This window comes from Vanacampus margaritifer, chromosome 8 (genome assembly GCF_051991255.1).
Source record: "Vanacampus margaritifer isolate UIUO_Vmar chromosome 8, RoL_Vmar_1.0, whole genome shotgun sequence".
NCBI classification, from domain to species: Eukaryota; Metazoa; Chordata; class Actinopteri; order Syngnathiformes; family Syngnathidae; genus Vanacampus; species Vanacampus margaritifer.
Window position 1 is genome coordinate 23,499,098 of NC_135439.1, and position 16,725 is coordinate 23,515,822.

Below are 16,725 nucleotides of genomic sequence, written 5' to 3' on the forward strand. Positions count from 1 at the left end.
AGACGGGGTCAGATGGCAACGGGGAAAAGAAAGTAAAGCAAAGAGTAATATTCTATACTCCACTGATGCAGCAGTCCTTCACTTTACGTGAGACCGCGCCAGCGATTTTATTTTCTGCGCCCTCGTAATTAAAGAAGCGAAATAACGCCATAATATGTGTGTGTTAAGAGCGGCAACTTAATCGCTGTCCTTGGTACCCGCGGTAAAGCACTATTAGGGACGTGAAGGGAATTTTTTTTTTTTGCATATTTTCTCTGGCCCACCCATTTTTCCTCAGGCCCACCCACAATAAAAATCCTGCCGCTGCGGCTGGCGCCACCTATTGGTGAAACGCGGGCATTGCAGGGACAAAATTAAATTAATGATTTTGAATTTTTTTCTAGCCTTATTGGATAAGTTCGGCGGGCCGGATTGAAAAGCATAACGGGCCGTATTTGGCCCGCGGGCCGGGGTTTGCCCATGTCTGGGTTAGAGGAAAGAAAGAAGAGAAAAAAAGAAAAGCACCACAGCAGGTCGCGAACCCGCACCCAATTGCTTATGGCGGGAAGCGCACTATCCACTACACCATCCATTCATTTAATTCCAAATGTTTTACTTGTAGTTTACACCAGTGTCAGCCAATGGATTTTAAGACAGACAATTGTCATTTCATTGCACTTTGGCATTGCAAATGTGAAGAATAATTTATTGCTTTGATTTCATTTGGACAGAATGTTTATTGATAAAGGCTATTTTTGTCATTATTCCATGGAGGAAGGTCTCAGAAAAAGTGGGTGTGCGTTTAGTCCGCAGAGGCGGTGCGGAGGTGGGGCTGCACGCAATGATGTCAAACCGTGCCAACAGCTCGTTTTCTCAGGTTGGGAGGGGCTGGTGCTTGGAGAGCAGAATAACCTAGAATTTCTCATACAGTGAATGGAGAAAATACAACTTTGGTCATGTTTATGGTGAGGAATTAGCATTTTAACATGGCTAAAAGCTCCAAAAAGTAGATTTTTCATGTTGCAGTCCCTTTAAGGCAAAGGAAATCGAACCAACTGTTGAAGATTGACATATCTTTTTGAAAATACCATACATCCATTCATCTTTTTTTCCCCATGCAAAACACTGGGAAGTATGCAAGGTGATTTCTTAACATTATTCAAATTTTTTTGACATCCTGTTTTTGTGGGTTTTATGAGCTGGAAGCCCAAATAATGTAAAAAGAAACAAACAAATACTTGATATCACTTAAGTTGTGGGCCATGACTCTATAGTCTATGAAAGTTTGACTTTTTGAATAGAATTACAGAAATTATTCTTGAGGATATTCAAATTTTTTGACGAGCACTCTGTATACAGTTGTGCTTTTAAATTGACATACACTAGGGTGTGTAAACTTATGAGCACAACTGGTGAGAAAAATGCTTTATGCCCAGAAAATGCTAAATACTGTGACACATTTTCAGAGGTTGAAGTGGACATAAATAGAGATGAGCATATACATTTTCATGACAACTGATAGCATTTATATTTATTTAGCTTTTGTACATGTATAGTTGTGCTCATAAGCAAAACTGAACTGTTAGGATGCTATACGTTTGGAAGAGAAAAGTCACTCCACATCAGCCTAAAGCACAAAAAGTGACATTCGATGGTGGGAACGTGATGGTGTTGGATTGCTTTTCAGCAAATGGTACTCATGTAAATTGCACAATATTAACTCATTCACTCTCAGCCATTTTCACTGAAGCAACCCCCAGCTGTTTTGCAAAAATCTATGGAAAGAACTAAAATTCCATAAAAGAAGCCCATGGAACCTTCAAGATTCAAAGACTGCTTGTATGGAGGAAATTATTATACACACGTTAATTTATGAGTTTATTTGTTTTAGTTTTGTTTGTGTGGATTACCAGTGTTGTTTCCAACATCTGGTGAACATTTACATCAATAGCACCTTTGGAAAATATTTAGTGAGAAAAATGGTGACGTGCTTAATACTTATTTCAGCCGCTGCACAATACATTTTAATGAACCACTTTACAACAGTATTTCATATTTCAATTTGATGATGGCCATTGGCCAGACACAAAACACCCATCATATCAAAAGCTGCTGCAGTACCTCACTTGCAACTGTATATGTTGCTTCTCATTTAATTAAGCTACCATCTTTATGGGTTGATCAATAGTCAAAAATTCACTGACTAAAAAATAATCATGCCGTCTTTGTTCAGATTTGTTATGTTAGCATAGTGAAGGAAGGAAAAGAGGAAAGAGTGGTTGCCTCTGTGTACAGTATCCATAGCAACCTCAGATAAAAGCCAGCGGGAGTGTCTGTGGAATTATTATGATAAAGCTATACAGTCTCAGTATCATTAGCATCGCCACAGCAAAATAAACATCTTCCTTCACAATTTGTCACACACAAAATGTTGACGCTCAGGATTTAGAAAAATTAAAAATTAAAAAGGTGTTTCAGCACTGTCATCATTATGTTCATAATCAATAACATCCTGACCATTGAAAAAATAAAAAATAAATGTTTTCCAACACAGTCTACACGGAAAACAGACGCACACATAGTGTGACTTACCCAGCACTGTTTCCCCCAGGGGATTTCAAATGTTTTGCTGTGTGCCTCATTTTTACTGTCAGTAAATGTGTATCTAATGGGGCAACACTTTGCTGCTCAGCAAAATCAAAGGCATCACACTCTGAGATTGTTGCTTTGTTTATGGCGTGAGAGTTTTCCTCTTCTCAAACAATAAGCGTAGGTGCTGAAGTAGGTTCTAAATGACCAGCTGAGGTGTGTCCCATGTGACACAATAGCCTAGTGTGGTGGTTTGCCCCAGCTGGGGCATTGGGGATATTTAGTACAGACAGCACATAACAAAAGGAGATGTCTTTAAGTGAACCGAAGTATGTAATGTTGCATTACAGTACTTAGTTTCTGAGAAATGTGAAGTTTGTGTAAATCAATAGTTTTGTAATGCGTCCAACCATCCATTTCGCCCATCCGGTAAAAAAGGGAGACACGTGGCTTGAGAGGTAAGCGCATGTAAGCTCAAAAAAACATTGTTTTGCCCTCCAAAGCAAGATTTCTATTATTAAGGTTTTTTAAGGCTGTGTTTAAACAATTATAGAGAACTTTGAAAACACTTCCTACATATTTTAGTGCTTTAGTAAGCTACATCATGAGTCTATAGTTAGCATGATGCTGGCTCAAAACAGCTGGGGGGTGCATTTAAAAATATATATATAATTAAATGGTGGGCTTGGGGTAATTTGTGCCTGGGCTATGTTATGCCATTCTTAATTTTTGACCAAATTTAATCATTCCACCAGGTACAAAATTATGACAGACAAGGTTTCAACTATTCTTGAGGAGTTGGAAAGAGCAGTGAAAGAGGGGAAGAAGGTTGGAAAGGAGATCAAAATCTGCAGGATGGCCATAAAAAAAATACAGGGATAAGAAAAAATAATAGGCTCAGTCTTACCATCCCGAGCACTCACCAAGTGACAAATCTGGTTGTTCACTTCACTTAGGTTATGTGTCTTCAGAAGTAATTTTTCCCTTGGCAAAATCGAAAAAAACAAAAAAGGGTGAAAACAAGAATTGTGACTGACACACCTGAGAAGATGGGAGTTGGAGAAGGCTCACAAAGAAAGAGAATATATAACTGAACAGGAAAAGAAAAATAACGTAAGAAAAGGCCTATGAAACCTGCAAATCAAAGTTTTGGATTGAATTTGGCTTCCTTTTATATCGCATTATCGTTTGAGATGTGAGATTAAAATGATCTTTTTTACTTCAGTTATCAATGGCACAACTTACCCCGCACTGGGGGCAAGTTGTGCCACAAACCACTTTCTTTTTCTAAAGCTCTATTTTTCAAATAGTTTATTGAAGATCCAAAGTGACTGCTCCCAGGGATGCAGAACATCCTAAATTATATGAACATATTTTAGTTGAAGGCATTCCTGTAATCCCCTTGCGTAAAAGACACTTTAAGTAAAAATTGGCACTACTTACCCCATTCTCCCCTACAGTTATGCATAGACTTTCAGGTCTCTCTAATCTTTACCATTTAAATAATGGCTACTTTGGTAGCCACACTTTTTTTTAAACTTGATTTTTCACACTTCACTTATTGTTGATAAGATTCTTATTGTTACATAAAGTTAAATGTCTCAGTGGCTACTTGAGACCTGAGGTGGATCCTGTTTCATGTTATATATGTTCAGGACTGCCCGAGGTTTACCCCTGTTTTGGTGATGCACTGTTTCAGCTTTCCCAGTACATTGCAGAGGCTTTCAAGGGCTGCTGACCCCTCATAACCATAATGGCTAAAGTGCATCTGATGAAAGGAAACGTACACCCACTTTGCTCTACCATCATAACACATCCGCTGTATTGGCCTTCAATTTAATTTGTCTGCTGGTATCACTCATCATTACTGTTGAAGACATATTCATAACAAGACATCCCTCCCTTTGTGATGCCCAAGAGCTCTATGCAGTAATTTATTTTATCTATGGATTTCTGCAAAATCAGTTCTACCTCCTTAATTGAACAATAGAGTAGAACATTTTCTAGGCACTTATCCCATTTACCAATACAAATCCATGTATTGGTTATACTTTACATTTTTGTGATTAACAATTTAAAAAAACAGTGACTTTAATTTGTAATTTGTTCTTAAAATGTTCTGATTTTTTTCATATTTAAAGTTTGGACAATTCAAAGATAGGCCACAGTACTGAATTTCAGTTTAAGATTTAATTGATTAGGTTTACATGACTTAAAAGCTAGGCCGCAAGCATCAGTAAAGATTTTCCACTGTATATTAGCTTTTTAGCTGCCACAATCAGTCAGGACCACTATCAATTATCCATCAACCATAGTATATGTAACATGTAAGAATTATGTATTGTTTAGTGGTGCGAGGGCTGCATCAACAGCACAACTTCAGTCCATCCATCTATTGCGACTTATACTCATTTAATATTGTCACATACCACAATCAATTGTATTGCTTTGATAAGATGCTACTGGTGTAGACATGGTTTATAATATCCATCCATGAATTTGTCCATTCATTGTGTTGCTTAAACTCACTCGGGTTGCGAGAGGCGGGATACACCCTGAACTAGTCGCCAGCAAATCTCAGGTAGGGACATAGTGGGACTCACCCAGTGGTGTTTCAGACCTGGAGTTTCATGGCTCAGACCACTTTAGTTCAGTTTACAGTGTTTGCACGAAACAGCAGCCCAAACGGTCCAAACCAGGCAAACCAAGCAGGAAAACTCATACCACTCCAGGTTGGTCACTCTGGGCCTAGTTAGGTCTACCAAAAGCACTTTACTTGCCGAAATAGCGCCCCTTGCAGCCCAGCAGGAATTGTGCTGGTGGTCCAGATGGCACGAGCTGGACTCGTTTGCCACTGATGTTGACTGGTTCACTTTCCTTTCTATATTGTACATGGATCAATTACAAATGGAGGACAATAATAATGAAATAGCACCATATCAGCCACCAAAGATGCATCTGCCCTATTCGCTAGATGGCCAGTCCAGTCCTGATGGCAAGGCACATATGGACAAACCACTATTTACACTCACATTCAAACCTACGGGCGATTTAGAGCCTCCAGTTAACCTACAAAGCATGTTTTTGGAATGTAGGAGGAAACCAGAGTACCTGGAGATAAAGCTATGCAGGCAGAGGGACAACGGATTTGAATGCACAACCGCAGAACTGTGAGGCGAATGTGCTAACCACTCATCTAGGGTTTATGTTATTATAACTAGGAAATTAAATAGTTAAAAATTCAAGTAGTGAGAATAAGGTAACATATTAACATCTAATCAGCACCCACACTCGCAAAAAAACACATACTGTAGTGTGCTGACTGCTAACTCATATTAGCCACTTTAGCATTGGGCTCTTAAATTATTGTGATAAACGATAACATTGCAGTTTTCATATAATTTTTCAACTAATATAATGATAATGGTATATTAAATCCAAAGAATTCCCACACATAAGCAGTTGCGTTCGGATTTGATACCAGCTCCATTTATCCTTATTAATTCCAAATGATGGCTGTCCCTACTACTTAGGGGCCCTCACGCAGAATCTGCGCCGCTGTTGTGCCACAGTAGTTACCCCCGAAATTTGTATTCCCTGCCGCGGGATTTTTTAACTTTTACCACATCATAGTGGTCGATTTTTTTGAAAATGTTCCTTGTTCCTAACCCTAACCATATCCTTAAACTTCAAACACGTGGAAGAAAACTGAAAAAACATTAACATTCATCAATCATGAGCTTTTTCTATGTATGCTGAGATTTCCTACTGCGTGCGTGGTCCTTGAATGTACCTAGAGTCCATTGCAGAATGAGAGCCTGTTCTTGCTTTTCTTTTGTTTATCTGCGATAAATATTATTTTTCTTGTTACAAAACCTTGTTTCTAAAACTCAAAAACACGCTTGTTTTCTTCATGCGTTTATTGAAAAACATATGTACCCGCGGCAGGGGATACAAATTTGTTCAAGGGTAACAGGATTGCGAGGGTGTGTGCGTGCAGCAAATGTTGCTTTTTTGGCAGGAATCAAAGCACAAGCAATGAATAAAAACAACACCGATAGCTGTGGTGCGCTGCTAGCAATAATGCTACATGGCTATTAGCAGCACTAATGCCACGGCTCACAAATGAGAAAGAGAATTTACGTGTGCTTATGAAGACCTGATGGGACACATGCGAACCAAAATGTTTAAAGTGGTTTTAAAAGCCGCTTTAATGCTCCGGGTGGGGGAGTGGTGCCATACATGCAGGCGGCGTGGGTTCGCTTTCCCGCCCAGGAGACAATGTTTGTGTGTGTGCGTGAGTGAGTGAATAATAAAAAATAAAAAACGCTTTACCAAGTGATTGACAGAGGAGCAACGGACCAGCGCGATTGTTAATGACGTATGTAAACAAACACGTACGTACATGGCTGAGAATTATTGCGCTCGGCAAACTTATCGAGCACATTTTTTCATTATTGTGCAATTAATTGATTTATTGTGACATTATCACGACAGCCCTACGGGAAACTATCCCTGATTTGCAGATATCCCTGACTTTAGCTCTTAAGTAGCAAACAAAGCTCAGATTTGGAGGTTCATGCACAATGTCCTGCCTCAGAGTTTACGTAAAATCGTGAAGCTTGAATACAGCCCACTTCAATTCACAGATAAAAACGTGTGACTATCTCCTGTTCAAAATTCTACTTTAAATCTTATTTCAATAATTACACTTCTGTTTGTGTATGTTATAGCCTGAAGGCAAATAAACATCTCAACTAACTTGTTGATGTTCACACATCCATTTATAAGCTAAAATCTAAGGTTAAAAAAAAGGGAAAATATGTTAAACCATGACTACAAGGAATGTCTGCAAAAAATTAAAAGATGTAAGGTTTAGCTGAACATCTGTGACCTCCGGTGATCGAAAACTGACTTTAACACATGGGCTAAGGATTACTTACTTGGCAAATCTCTGCCAAGCACTGCAGCAGTGTTTTCGCTACTAATGCTAGATGTAACATATCTTTTAATGTTTCTAAAGACATATTAACCCAAATACAATACATTCTAGTAAATATTTAAGTGGTGGCAGGAGATGTTATCGTTCAACAGCTCACGGCACACAGCCCAAGACAAGCCGAGGTTTGTCCTTCCAAGCTTCTTGCACACAACAAGCACCCACAGAGCCCTATTACTGCTGCACCAATCACAAGGCCCCATGCTACATGTTGGCTTTGTCAGGTTTCCCGTGATTTGCTGTGAGCCAATTTAGTCCAAAGCTGACAAAAACACTTTGTAAATAAATAAATAAATAATACCAACCAGTTCAGGTAATACCCGAAGCCAGGATGCTCCAGTACCGCCGTTACCCTTGTGAGGAATACGCGGTTAAGAAAATGGATAGATGGAAATAAATAATACAAGTAAATAAACAACCAAACAAGAGATACCCAACATATTTGTATTTTGTAAACAAACAAAAATATGAAATAACCAGCCCTAAGTTGACATGATATATTTATTAATGGTACACAATCAAAAATGTCTACTTAATCAGCTCTTACTCATATAAAAACATTTAACACAGTAAAGAATTATTTCTATCCATTAATTTGGGTTCTGCTTGTCCTCATTAGGGTCGTTAAGGTGAGTTGGGGTCTATTTCACAAAGCGGGTTTAGTGAGAACCCTGACATGTCTTTTTAATGATCCGTTGGTGAAGGTGCACTCTAAAACGAGAATTAATTAACCAATTTAAGATTACAAATTGAATTGTTGACCAATTTAATAAAATTGTTTCAATTGGTAACAAACTATTGAATTAAATTAATCCCAATTAATTATGAGTTCATTAAAGTTAATCCAAAGTGAATATATAAAGTTTAAATAATTAATTATGAGTTCATTAAACTTAATATATTCACTTTGGATACATTTTTGATTAATTTAATTCAAGTGAATATATTAAGTTTAATGAACTCTTGAAACTGGACATACATACAGTGTACAATGAACAAAAATCAAGTCTACATGTCTCAAGTTAAATCAAGTCCTGGGTCTTTCACTCCCAGTACCAAACCGATGTCAAGCCTCAAATCTTTTACTATTTCACTCTCCAAGTCACTTGCATCCAAGTACTATTCACTATTGTTATAAATTGTTTCACCATGCCATGACTAACAGAAACAATTGCCTACAGCCATTTGGGAGGCTGAGCAGAAGTGTTGGTTCTTTCATGCAATGTTTAGTGCCGGTTTTGGTAAAGGCCCTTTTGGTAAATGTAACTTCTGTTGTTGTTCCATTCGCTTCGGCTTGATAGCACTAATATTAAACGCTTTGTCCCAGCGTCTCCTGTGATCAGCTGGTAAACAGTCCTGGTAGAAGTCAGATACTGTAGGTTAGTTAGATCTTGAACAGGATATTTGGAAATACATCAGTTTATTGATCTAATTGCTAAAACAAGCCAAGACAAGACAACCAGCTCAGTGGCCTAGTGGTGAAGTGTCCATCCTGAGACTGGGAGGTCGTGGGTTCAATCCCTGGCCGGGTCATACCAAAGACTATAATAATGGGGCCCATTTACCTCCCTGCTTGAAACTCAGCATTATGGGTTGGAATTGGGGGTTTAGATCACCAAATGATCCCTGAGCGCAAGCCCCTGCTGCTGCTTACCACTCCCTCAGTGGATGGGTTATATGTGGGGAATGAATTTCACCCTACTTAGATGGGTGTGACATCAGTGGTACATAAACTCTACAACAGCTAAGTGTTTGCTGTGTTTGATGAACTGTGAATACGGACTTACCTGGCAGGCATTATATAGAAGCTGGTGCTCAAACTTCTTGATACCTAAAATCTGTTGAAACATCTCATATAACTGGTCTTTGCTGAGGATCAGTTCAGAGGCAGCACTGGCAGTCATTCTCTGTTGGTGTTTCCTTGGGTCCTCCTCACCACGGTAAATGGTGTCAAATTTTGCTATCCATGAGCTGAGAACAGTCTCTTTACTCAAGCCATCAATTTCAGGCAAGCTGCGCACACGCTTTTCAATGTGCTTTTTAAAAACTTCGCGAGAGTCACTGGCCGAGCAGCCACCACTCTGTACCATTCGAGACACTCTGTCACTTTTCAGGAACACCTGGAGTAACAAAAAGACGGGAGAATAGTGTTGGATATAGATTCTCCCAAAAATTATATACACATTACATTACATACATTATATAAATACATTGTAGATTCTCACTGAAGGCATCAAAACTATGATGACAACGGTGACAACTATCAAAAACATTTGGAGTTATGTAATTAACAATAAAAGGTGAAAAAGAATAAAAATAAATACATAAGCAAATAGCCACCCTTTTCTCTGATTACTTTTTTGCACATTCTTGGCATTCCCTCGATAATCTTCAAAAGGCTTTTAAAGAGTTCCCATACCTAAGAATGCCAAGAGTATGCAAAAAAGTAACCAGAGCAAAGGATGGCTAGTTTAAAGAATCTATAATATAAAGCATGTTTTAAGTTATTTCACCTTTTTTTGTTAAGGTCATAATGCCATATCAGTTCATACATAGTTTTGAGATATATATATATATATATATATGGGGTGCACTGATCGACCCCAATTTACTGAATTTTAGGGGATCGGCCGATCCCTTAGAAATAAATCGATCTTTTCCACCAATCTCATCTCACTCCTCAAAGGTCTGAAAAAGTCTGCCACTGTCCTCTTCTGCTGAGATGACTAATAGGGCTTTCATTTTTATTTGAGGGAACTACTTCATGTGCAGTTAAAACAACCCATTTGTATTATTTCAGCTATATTGTTCAATGTTTTTCAGTAAAACAAGATTTCAAACTGAAGTTGTATATTTTTGCTGCTTGTTGAAAAAAAATCAGGATCGGCAAAAATCGAGATCGGCAGGTCAAACTTTTTAAAAGATCATTTTATTTATAGGCGTCTTTCTGGACACTCAGGTTCACTTTACAGCAACAGTTAAAACATACAAATACAATGTTAAGAAAAACAAAATAAAACAAAATAAAATGAGGAGCAGAATTTCATATTGCATGTGGGGTGTGTGATGGGGAGCTAGTGGAGCTGTTGGAGGACAGGTGTGATGTGGTTTATGGAGGGCGTGTGTGTGATGCGGGTGGCTGAGTTTTGGACCAGTTAAAGTTTGTGGAGACTTTTTTGAGGGAGACCGAACAGGAGGGAGTTGCAGTAATGGAGTCGGGAGGTGACGAGGCTGTGTACGACTATGGCAGTAGAGTGAGGGGTGAGAGAAGAGCGGAGCCGGTGGATGTTTCTGAGATGGAAGAATGCGGAGCGAGTGATGTTATTGATGTTGTGAGGTGAAGGGAAAGGTGTTATCGAGGATGACACCCAGACTCTTGACCTGAGGGGAGATGAAGGAGCCGTCAATGAAAATGGAGAAATTGTTGTATTTTATTTAGGGTGGATTTGGTGCAGATGAGGAGGAGTTCAGTTTTATAGCTGTTTAGTTTGAGAAAGTTTGAGGTGAACCATAATTTTATTTCTGGAGGCAGTCGGTTAGCGAAGAGAGTGGGAGTGAGGAGTTGGGTTTGCTGGAGATGGAGGTGTCATTCGCGTAGCAGTAAAAGCAAATGTGATTTTTCCTGAATATGTGATCAGGTGATGTCCCTTTGCGCCGCACCTGTTTTGCAACAGCCATTAGAACTATAAGAGGACTGGGATTCCAAGCTTCCACTGGCGGATTGTTACTCCGTTTGCTCACAACCACAGCCAAGTGTTATCCTCTGTTTTTCGTCCTCACTACCAGTTCAATTCTAAAGTTCTCGTTTTAGGTACACGTAAGTTTTACTACATGTCTTTTTATTCCCACCTTTTGAGTGGCGCGTTTTCATAGCTAAAGTACTTGTGTTGGTTTCTTGTGTTTGCTGTTTGTAGCCTTTGGGTATTTGTGTGTGTGTGTGTGTTAATTTCCCTACTTGCATTTGCAAGCACTTTTTTTTAGGGATGAACCGAAATGAAAATGTTTGGCCGAAACCGAAAACCGAAAATGAAAAATGCTTGGCCAAAAACCGAAACACCGAAAAAAAATTATGCCAATTTTTACTATCATCGCATTTATTATAATTAATTAAAATTGCAATATTATTCTAAAATATTTATTTAGTACTGGCATTTTAACCAAGCACAATATAAATTGAAATACACACCGCAGACGCACCAAATGAGGGTTGAGCATTTTCTGTTGGTGTGATTGCACCTTATTGACCATTTGCACTGACGTCACGTGATCACGTGACTGCCCTATGACGGACGGCCGAAGGAAATGAATGTTGAATGGAAATGGACGTGAGCCGGAGCAACTTAGTGACTTATCGACTGCTATTTTACCAATTAAAAGTTATTATTGCCCATAGAGCCATGGAACCGTAGTTCGCCTGCCAGTCAAAGTTGCACATTTAGTCGGGAGAGCGCGATATTTACTTAAGTTGGAGATCGCTAGTTTGAAAACATCCCCTTACCTTCTGTTGCCTGCTGTTTCTACCAAGTTAATCAAATCGCCGACTTAGCTGGAGTTCACAGCGCACGACCTATATCATTATGTAGTCAAAGCTGTCTCTTCTCCTTACACCGGGGCTGATTCAAAAGCTTGTCGCTGGCTGAGTCTCTGGGACGAGATGCTATGCTCACACCGAGGGACAATATACCTCATAATGCAAAGGTAAAACTTGTTTATCATGCTAACTTATTTTTACATAGTCCGTTCTATATTGAAATGCTGTGATGATGTCATGTTACTATGTTTACTAGCAAGGAACAAATGATTGTAGTGGTAAGCTATGCAGAAATTTTATGAATATGACTCTAGAGTGAAAATCTCCAAACACAAAGACAAAATCCCCCATTATTAAAATGCAATTTGATTATCAAATGCACTTAATAGTTTTGAAGAAGATGCATTTTAAAACTAAGCTGTGTTCCTGCAGTTGGAGTGGACGCTCGTTAATGTGATTTGAAACACGCAATTCGACACCTCTGTTACAAACTTTGTCAGAGTGTACGTTTACTAGTAAAATGTATGAACATTTATCTACTAATTACGACATTTAACTACTAACCTCGCAAAAAATTATCGCTGCAAATCCGTGAATACTTTGTGGGCTGCTAGTCCTTTCTGTTGATTGCTGCTATCAACCGATGTCTTTTGTCTTCATTAGTAGGTATGCGATAAAAAGCAACATTTGGTTTACTCCTTTGTCTGTCTGTACAACCGACCGCACAGCAAGATATGACCATTTTATAAGATGATCAATTAGATAAAGGACTTTACGCTGTACGGGATTAATTGGTTACAATACAGGCAAATGGCTCTTTTGCAGTCCATTGTCCCGTAGGGGGCGTTCCCATGAGGGCTGTGACATCGCGTGCAAAAGTTCAATATTCAATGTAATTTGCACAGGCAGGGACGGATGCGTGCGGCGGGACAAGTTGCGGGGAGCAAAAAAATCGGTACATTCACAAATTCACCAACGTTTAAAAATAAATAAATACATTTGTTCACACCAGCTAATCGGCTTTGGCAACAAACTGCAAAGTCACACACAGCGTCCGGTACAGGTCTGCCGCCACCCGGAAATAGCGGTAAGTGTTTCCGTGTTTAAAACTGTTGATAGCAATAGCGCTAGCATTTGCTAAAGTATTTAGCATGGCCACGGGGATGCCGGTGAAAAAGTGGAAGCGTTCGAAGGGGCTCTTATAAAAAAAAAAGAGAGAAGGCGCTGCAGGAGAAAGAGTGGCTCACCTGTACTACAGTACACGGCAGTTCTGTCTTTTTTCGACCCGTTTAAATGTTGTACACCAAGCGACGTCGCTCTCCTCCGGTGTGCGTAATGACCCCAGGAGCTGCTGCGACCCACCAGTGCAAACTCACACGGTAAAAAGCCAGCGAGAAGAAAAGGCCGGCACTCACCCCCGCGTTCACTGTTTTATTCAAACAGACGCTTTCTTGCAGCGGGTTTTTGCTTGCGTTACCGCAACATCCTATTTTGGCCATTTTCTTTCGGCTTTAATTTTATAAAATTTTCGGTGGCCGAATATTCGGTGCATCACTACCTTTTGTCCTGGCTTTCGACCAGTGTTTGTATTCACGTGTTTTGGTGAATAAACCACTCGCATCCTCCCTCTGTGTTCTGGGATTCTGGGATCCACTCTCCGGTCATACTGGAAACCCTAACAGTAACCTTGTATTATAGTTTATTTCCTTTTATGAATTATTGTAATATTGCTTGGGCAGCAACCTATTCCATTTATCTGAGTAAACTACTGTCTACACAAAATAGATTTTTAAGAATAATTTCTCTATCCGGCCCTCGTGAACCCTCTTTACCTCTCTTTCAAAAATATTCCATAAGCTAAACTACTTCAATTTTGCTTACTTATGCACAAGTATGCCTATAACAAGCAATATCTCCCTGTTATTTTCACCAGCATTCTACTATGAATGGTTGTAATTTTCATTTGCCCTTATGGCAACATCTCACTACCAGAACAATATTGCATTCAGAGGTCCTAAATTTTGGAATGACTTGGATACATTGTTGGGAATGTATCCTCTTATACTGTTAAAAAAAAAAACGTTACATTTACTCTTATCCTGATTATAATTATTTTACATCTCCCTCTTTGTCTACTTATAATAAAATCTTAAATCCATTTTTACTGTATGTACCTCTTATTATCTGTTCTTTCTTTCCTTAATTCAGTTTATTTTGTTCTCTTGTTTTGATAGATAATATTGTCTATCTAGAATCTTTTTGTTCAGATTTGATATGGATGACCCTTTGAGTATGGAGTGGAATAAGCCATTTCAGCTTCATTCCCTCCTTGCACTGTTTTTAAATTGTGCTGAATAAAAAAAATAGTTGAATGACAGCAGCAGTTTTGAGAAGGGAGGGTTCGGTGCCGATAGAGAAGGAAGTTTGAATGATGTTAGTGATGCGAGGGGAGAGGGCAGGAATAGAGGCTTTGACAAGAACAGTGGGGAAAAGGTCAAGTTGACAGGTGGAAGTTGTGGATTTCTGAATAAAGGTAGAGATTTGGTTGACAGATGTGGGGGTGAATGCAGAGAACAGGTGGGTCGGAGCAATATCTGGCATGTCCCACTTTCTAGCGCCTCTTCAGTTTACATGTCTGTAGCCTCAGGGTATCACAATGATATTAGATTTGTGTTTAAAGTGATAATAAATAATGACTTCACGAGAATAAATACAAAAATAAGCCCAATCAAGTTCACATCAGCCAGACAACAAAAAGAAAATGACCTACATTGGTGTTGGCATCACTTTTCTTTCTGTACTCACCTCATAGTAGCTCTGCACAGCATTGATGAAGGCCTCATCTGCTACAATCTGTGTTTCTCCATTAAGGAATGCCTGAAAACGCTCTTTGACTGTCTGCAGGTGCTGCTTACTGATCTAACACAAACAGAAAAGCAAAAATGAGAAAATTATTATAGTAAATTAGAATCAAAACCCATACTTGACTTGTATGTATACGGATTTGAACATGACAAAAGATAAGGTGATTTATAGAATTAGCTTGAATATAAATGCATGTTATACTGTATCTTTTACTGAATTATGATCCCTGAATTATGAAATAGTATTGTTCTACTGAAATATGACCAATAAGGCTCCCCTGCTCAGAGACTCAACACACTGGCCAGTTGCCGGCCCGAGCTCTGGTAACTGTTGCCATGGCCACCACTACAGAAGAAGTACTGTATGTGATTATGGCTTCCTTAATGTGGGTCAAAGTTCACAGCTACAGAGGAACCATCTGTCTTCTACTCTTAATCCATATCAATATTGTTAGTGACGTTCAGATGGAAATCAGTACAGTGGTGACGACTCAATGATATGATTTACTTATACTTCCTTGTCTAAAGCGCACAGTGGAAATGCATGCACGCTACTATTTAAACTTTATTATGTTATTAGCATAAGCTTAGGTTTATGCTATTGATACGTTCCGAGGGAACTTTAACTGGTCCTTTATGTTTAAAGATGTATTGCAGTTTAAATTGTTAAAGTGAAAGATTTTTCTACATCATGCATGCTCCACCGATGTCCTGACTAATTAACTGTGACTGCACGTTCCCGACATTTGATGAGTGTTTAGCCCGGACGAAGAGAGCTGGTAGGATGGACTTTTGCATGTAGATTTTTCAAGAAGATCCTTTAACTGAAAATGTTCCCTTCATGCACTTCTTTTCTGGATTTTTTACTTAGATAAACACATTCAAGATTGATACTTCACAACAAATAAAATTAAATAAAACATTTAAGTAACCTTTTTTTTTCAAGTAATGTGTGTTCAGGGAGTGCAATATACAGTATATACATAACATTTTCTCCCCTTCATTGGACTTCATTTTTCTTTTGGGAGGAAAAAAAGCAACTGGTGAAAATATAATCAATTAACTCTTTGACTGCCAAAAACGTTAAATGACGTTTAGTAAAAACCTACGGAGGGCCGCCAAGGACGTTAAAAGACATTCTCCAATTTTTTTTATTTTTTGGGGGGAAACGGGTGGAGGAAAGCCTTGCCCAGCTGTGGTGAAAGTTTCAAGCAGATCTAGTTAGCCTAATGACTATTTTTGGCCCCTAGATGGCAGCAATGACTCTCTTTTGACAAGATTGGGTCGGCGTCAGTAGAAGACGTGAGGCAGAGCTAGAGGGGACAATGGCTGGGGAAGGGAAGAGAACATGGCGACCGGTTGCAAGCAGCTCACGCTTGAGCAGTTTTTTTCAAAGACGAAAAGCATCGACCAACGCAAAAGAGCACATTGATGACGACGATGATCATCATCGATGATGATGGTAACTCCGAGGTTGGAAGCATTGACGCGGCAGTAGAAGACGTGAGGCGGAGCTAGATGGCTGAAGAAGCGAACATTGGCGACCGGTTGCAAGCAGCTCACACTTGGGAATTTTTTTCAAAGACGAAAGGCATCGACCAACGCTAAAGAGCACATTGATGACGACGATGATCATCATCGATGATGATGATGGTGACTCCGAGGTTGACGCTGAAGTTGCAAGCTTTGACGCGGCGGCTATGACGACGTCATAAAGGTTCACCGGCTAGCAATGCTAACACCGGAAAACGCGGAGCACAACC

General features: G+C 39.3%; 1 protein-coding gene across 4 annotated transcripts in view; it reads right to left on the bottom strand.

Annotated features, from left to right (window-relative positions):
* cadpsa (Ca2+-dependent activator protein for secretion a) overlaps positions 1-16,725 on the bottom strand; it is a 186,908-nt gene that overhangs the window by 148,985 nt on the left and 21,198 nt on the right. For all 4 annotated transcript variants that reach the window (XM_077572524.1, XM_077572525.1, XM_077572522.1 and 1 more), the window contains exons 2-3: positions 14,904-15,017; positions 9,355-9,687 (exon numbers count right to left, since the gene is read on the bottom strand). In XM_077572524.1, coding sequence (XP_077428650.1) covers positions 9,355-9,687; positions 14,904-15,017 — 447 coding nt within the window. The remainder of the gene's footprint in view (positions 1-9,354; positions 9,688-14,903; positions 15,018-16,725) is intronic.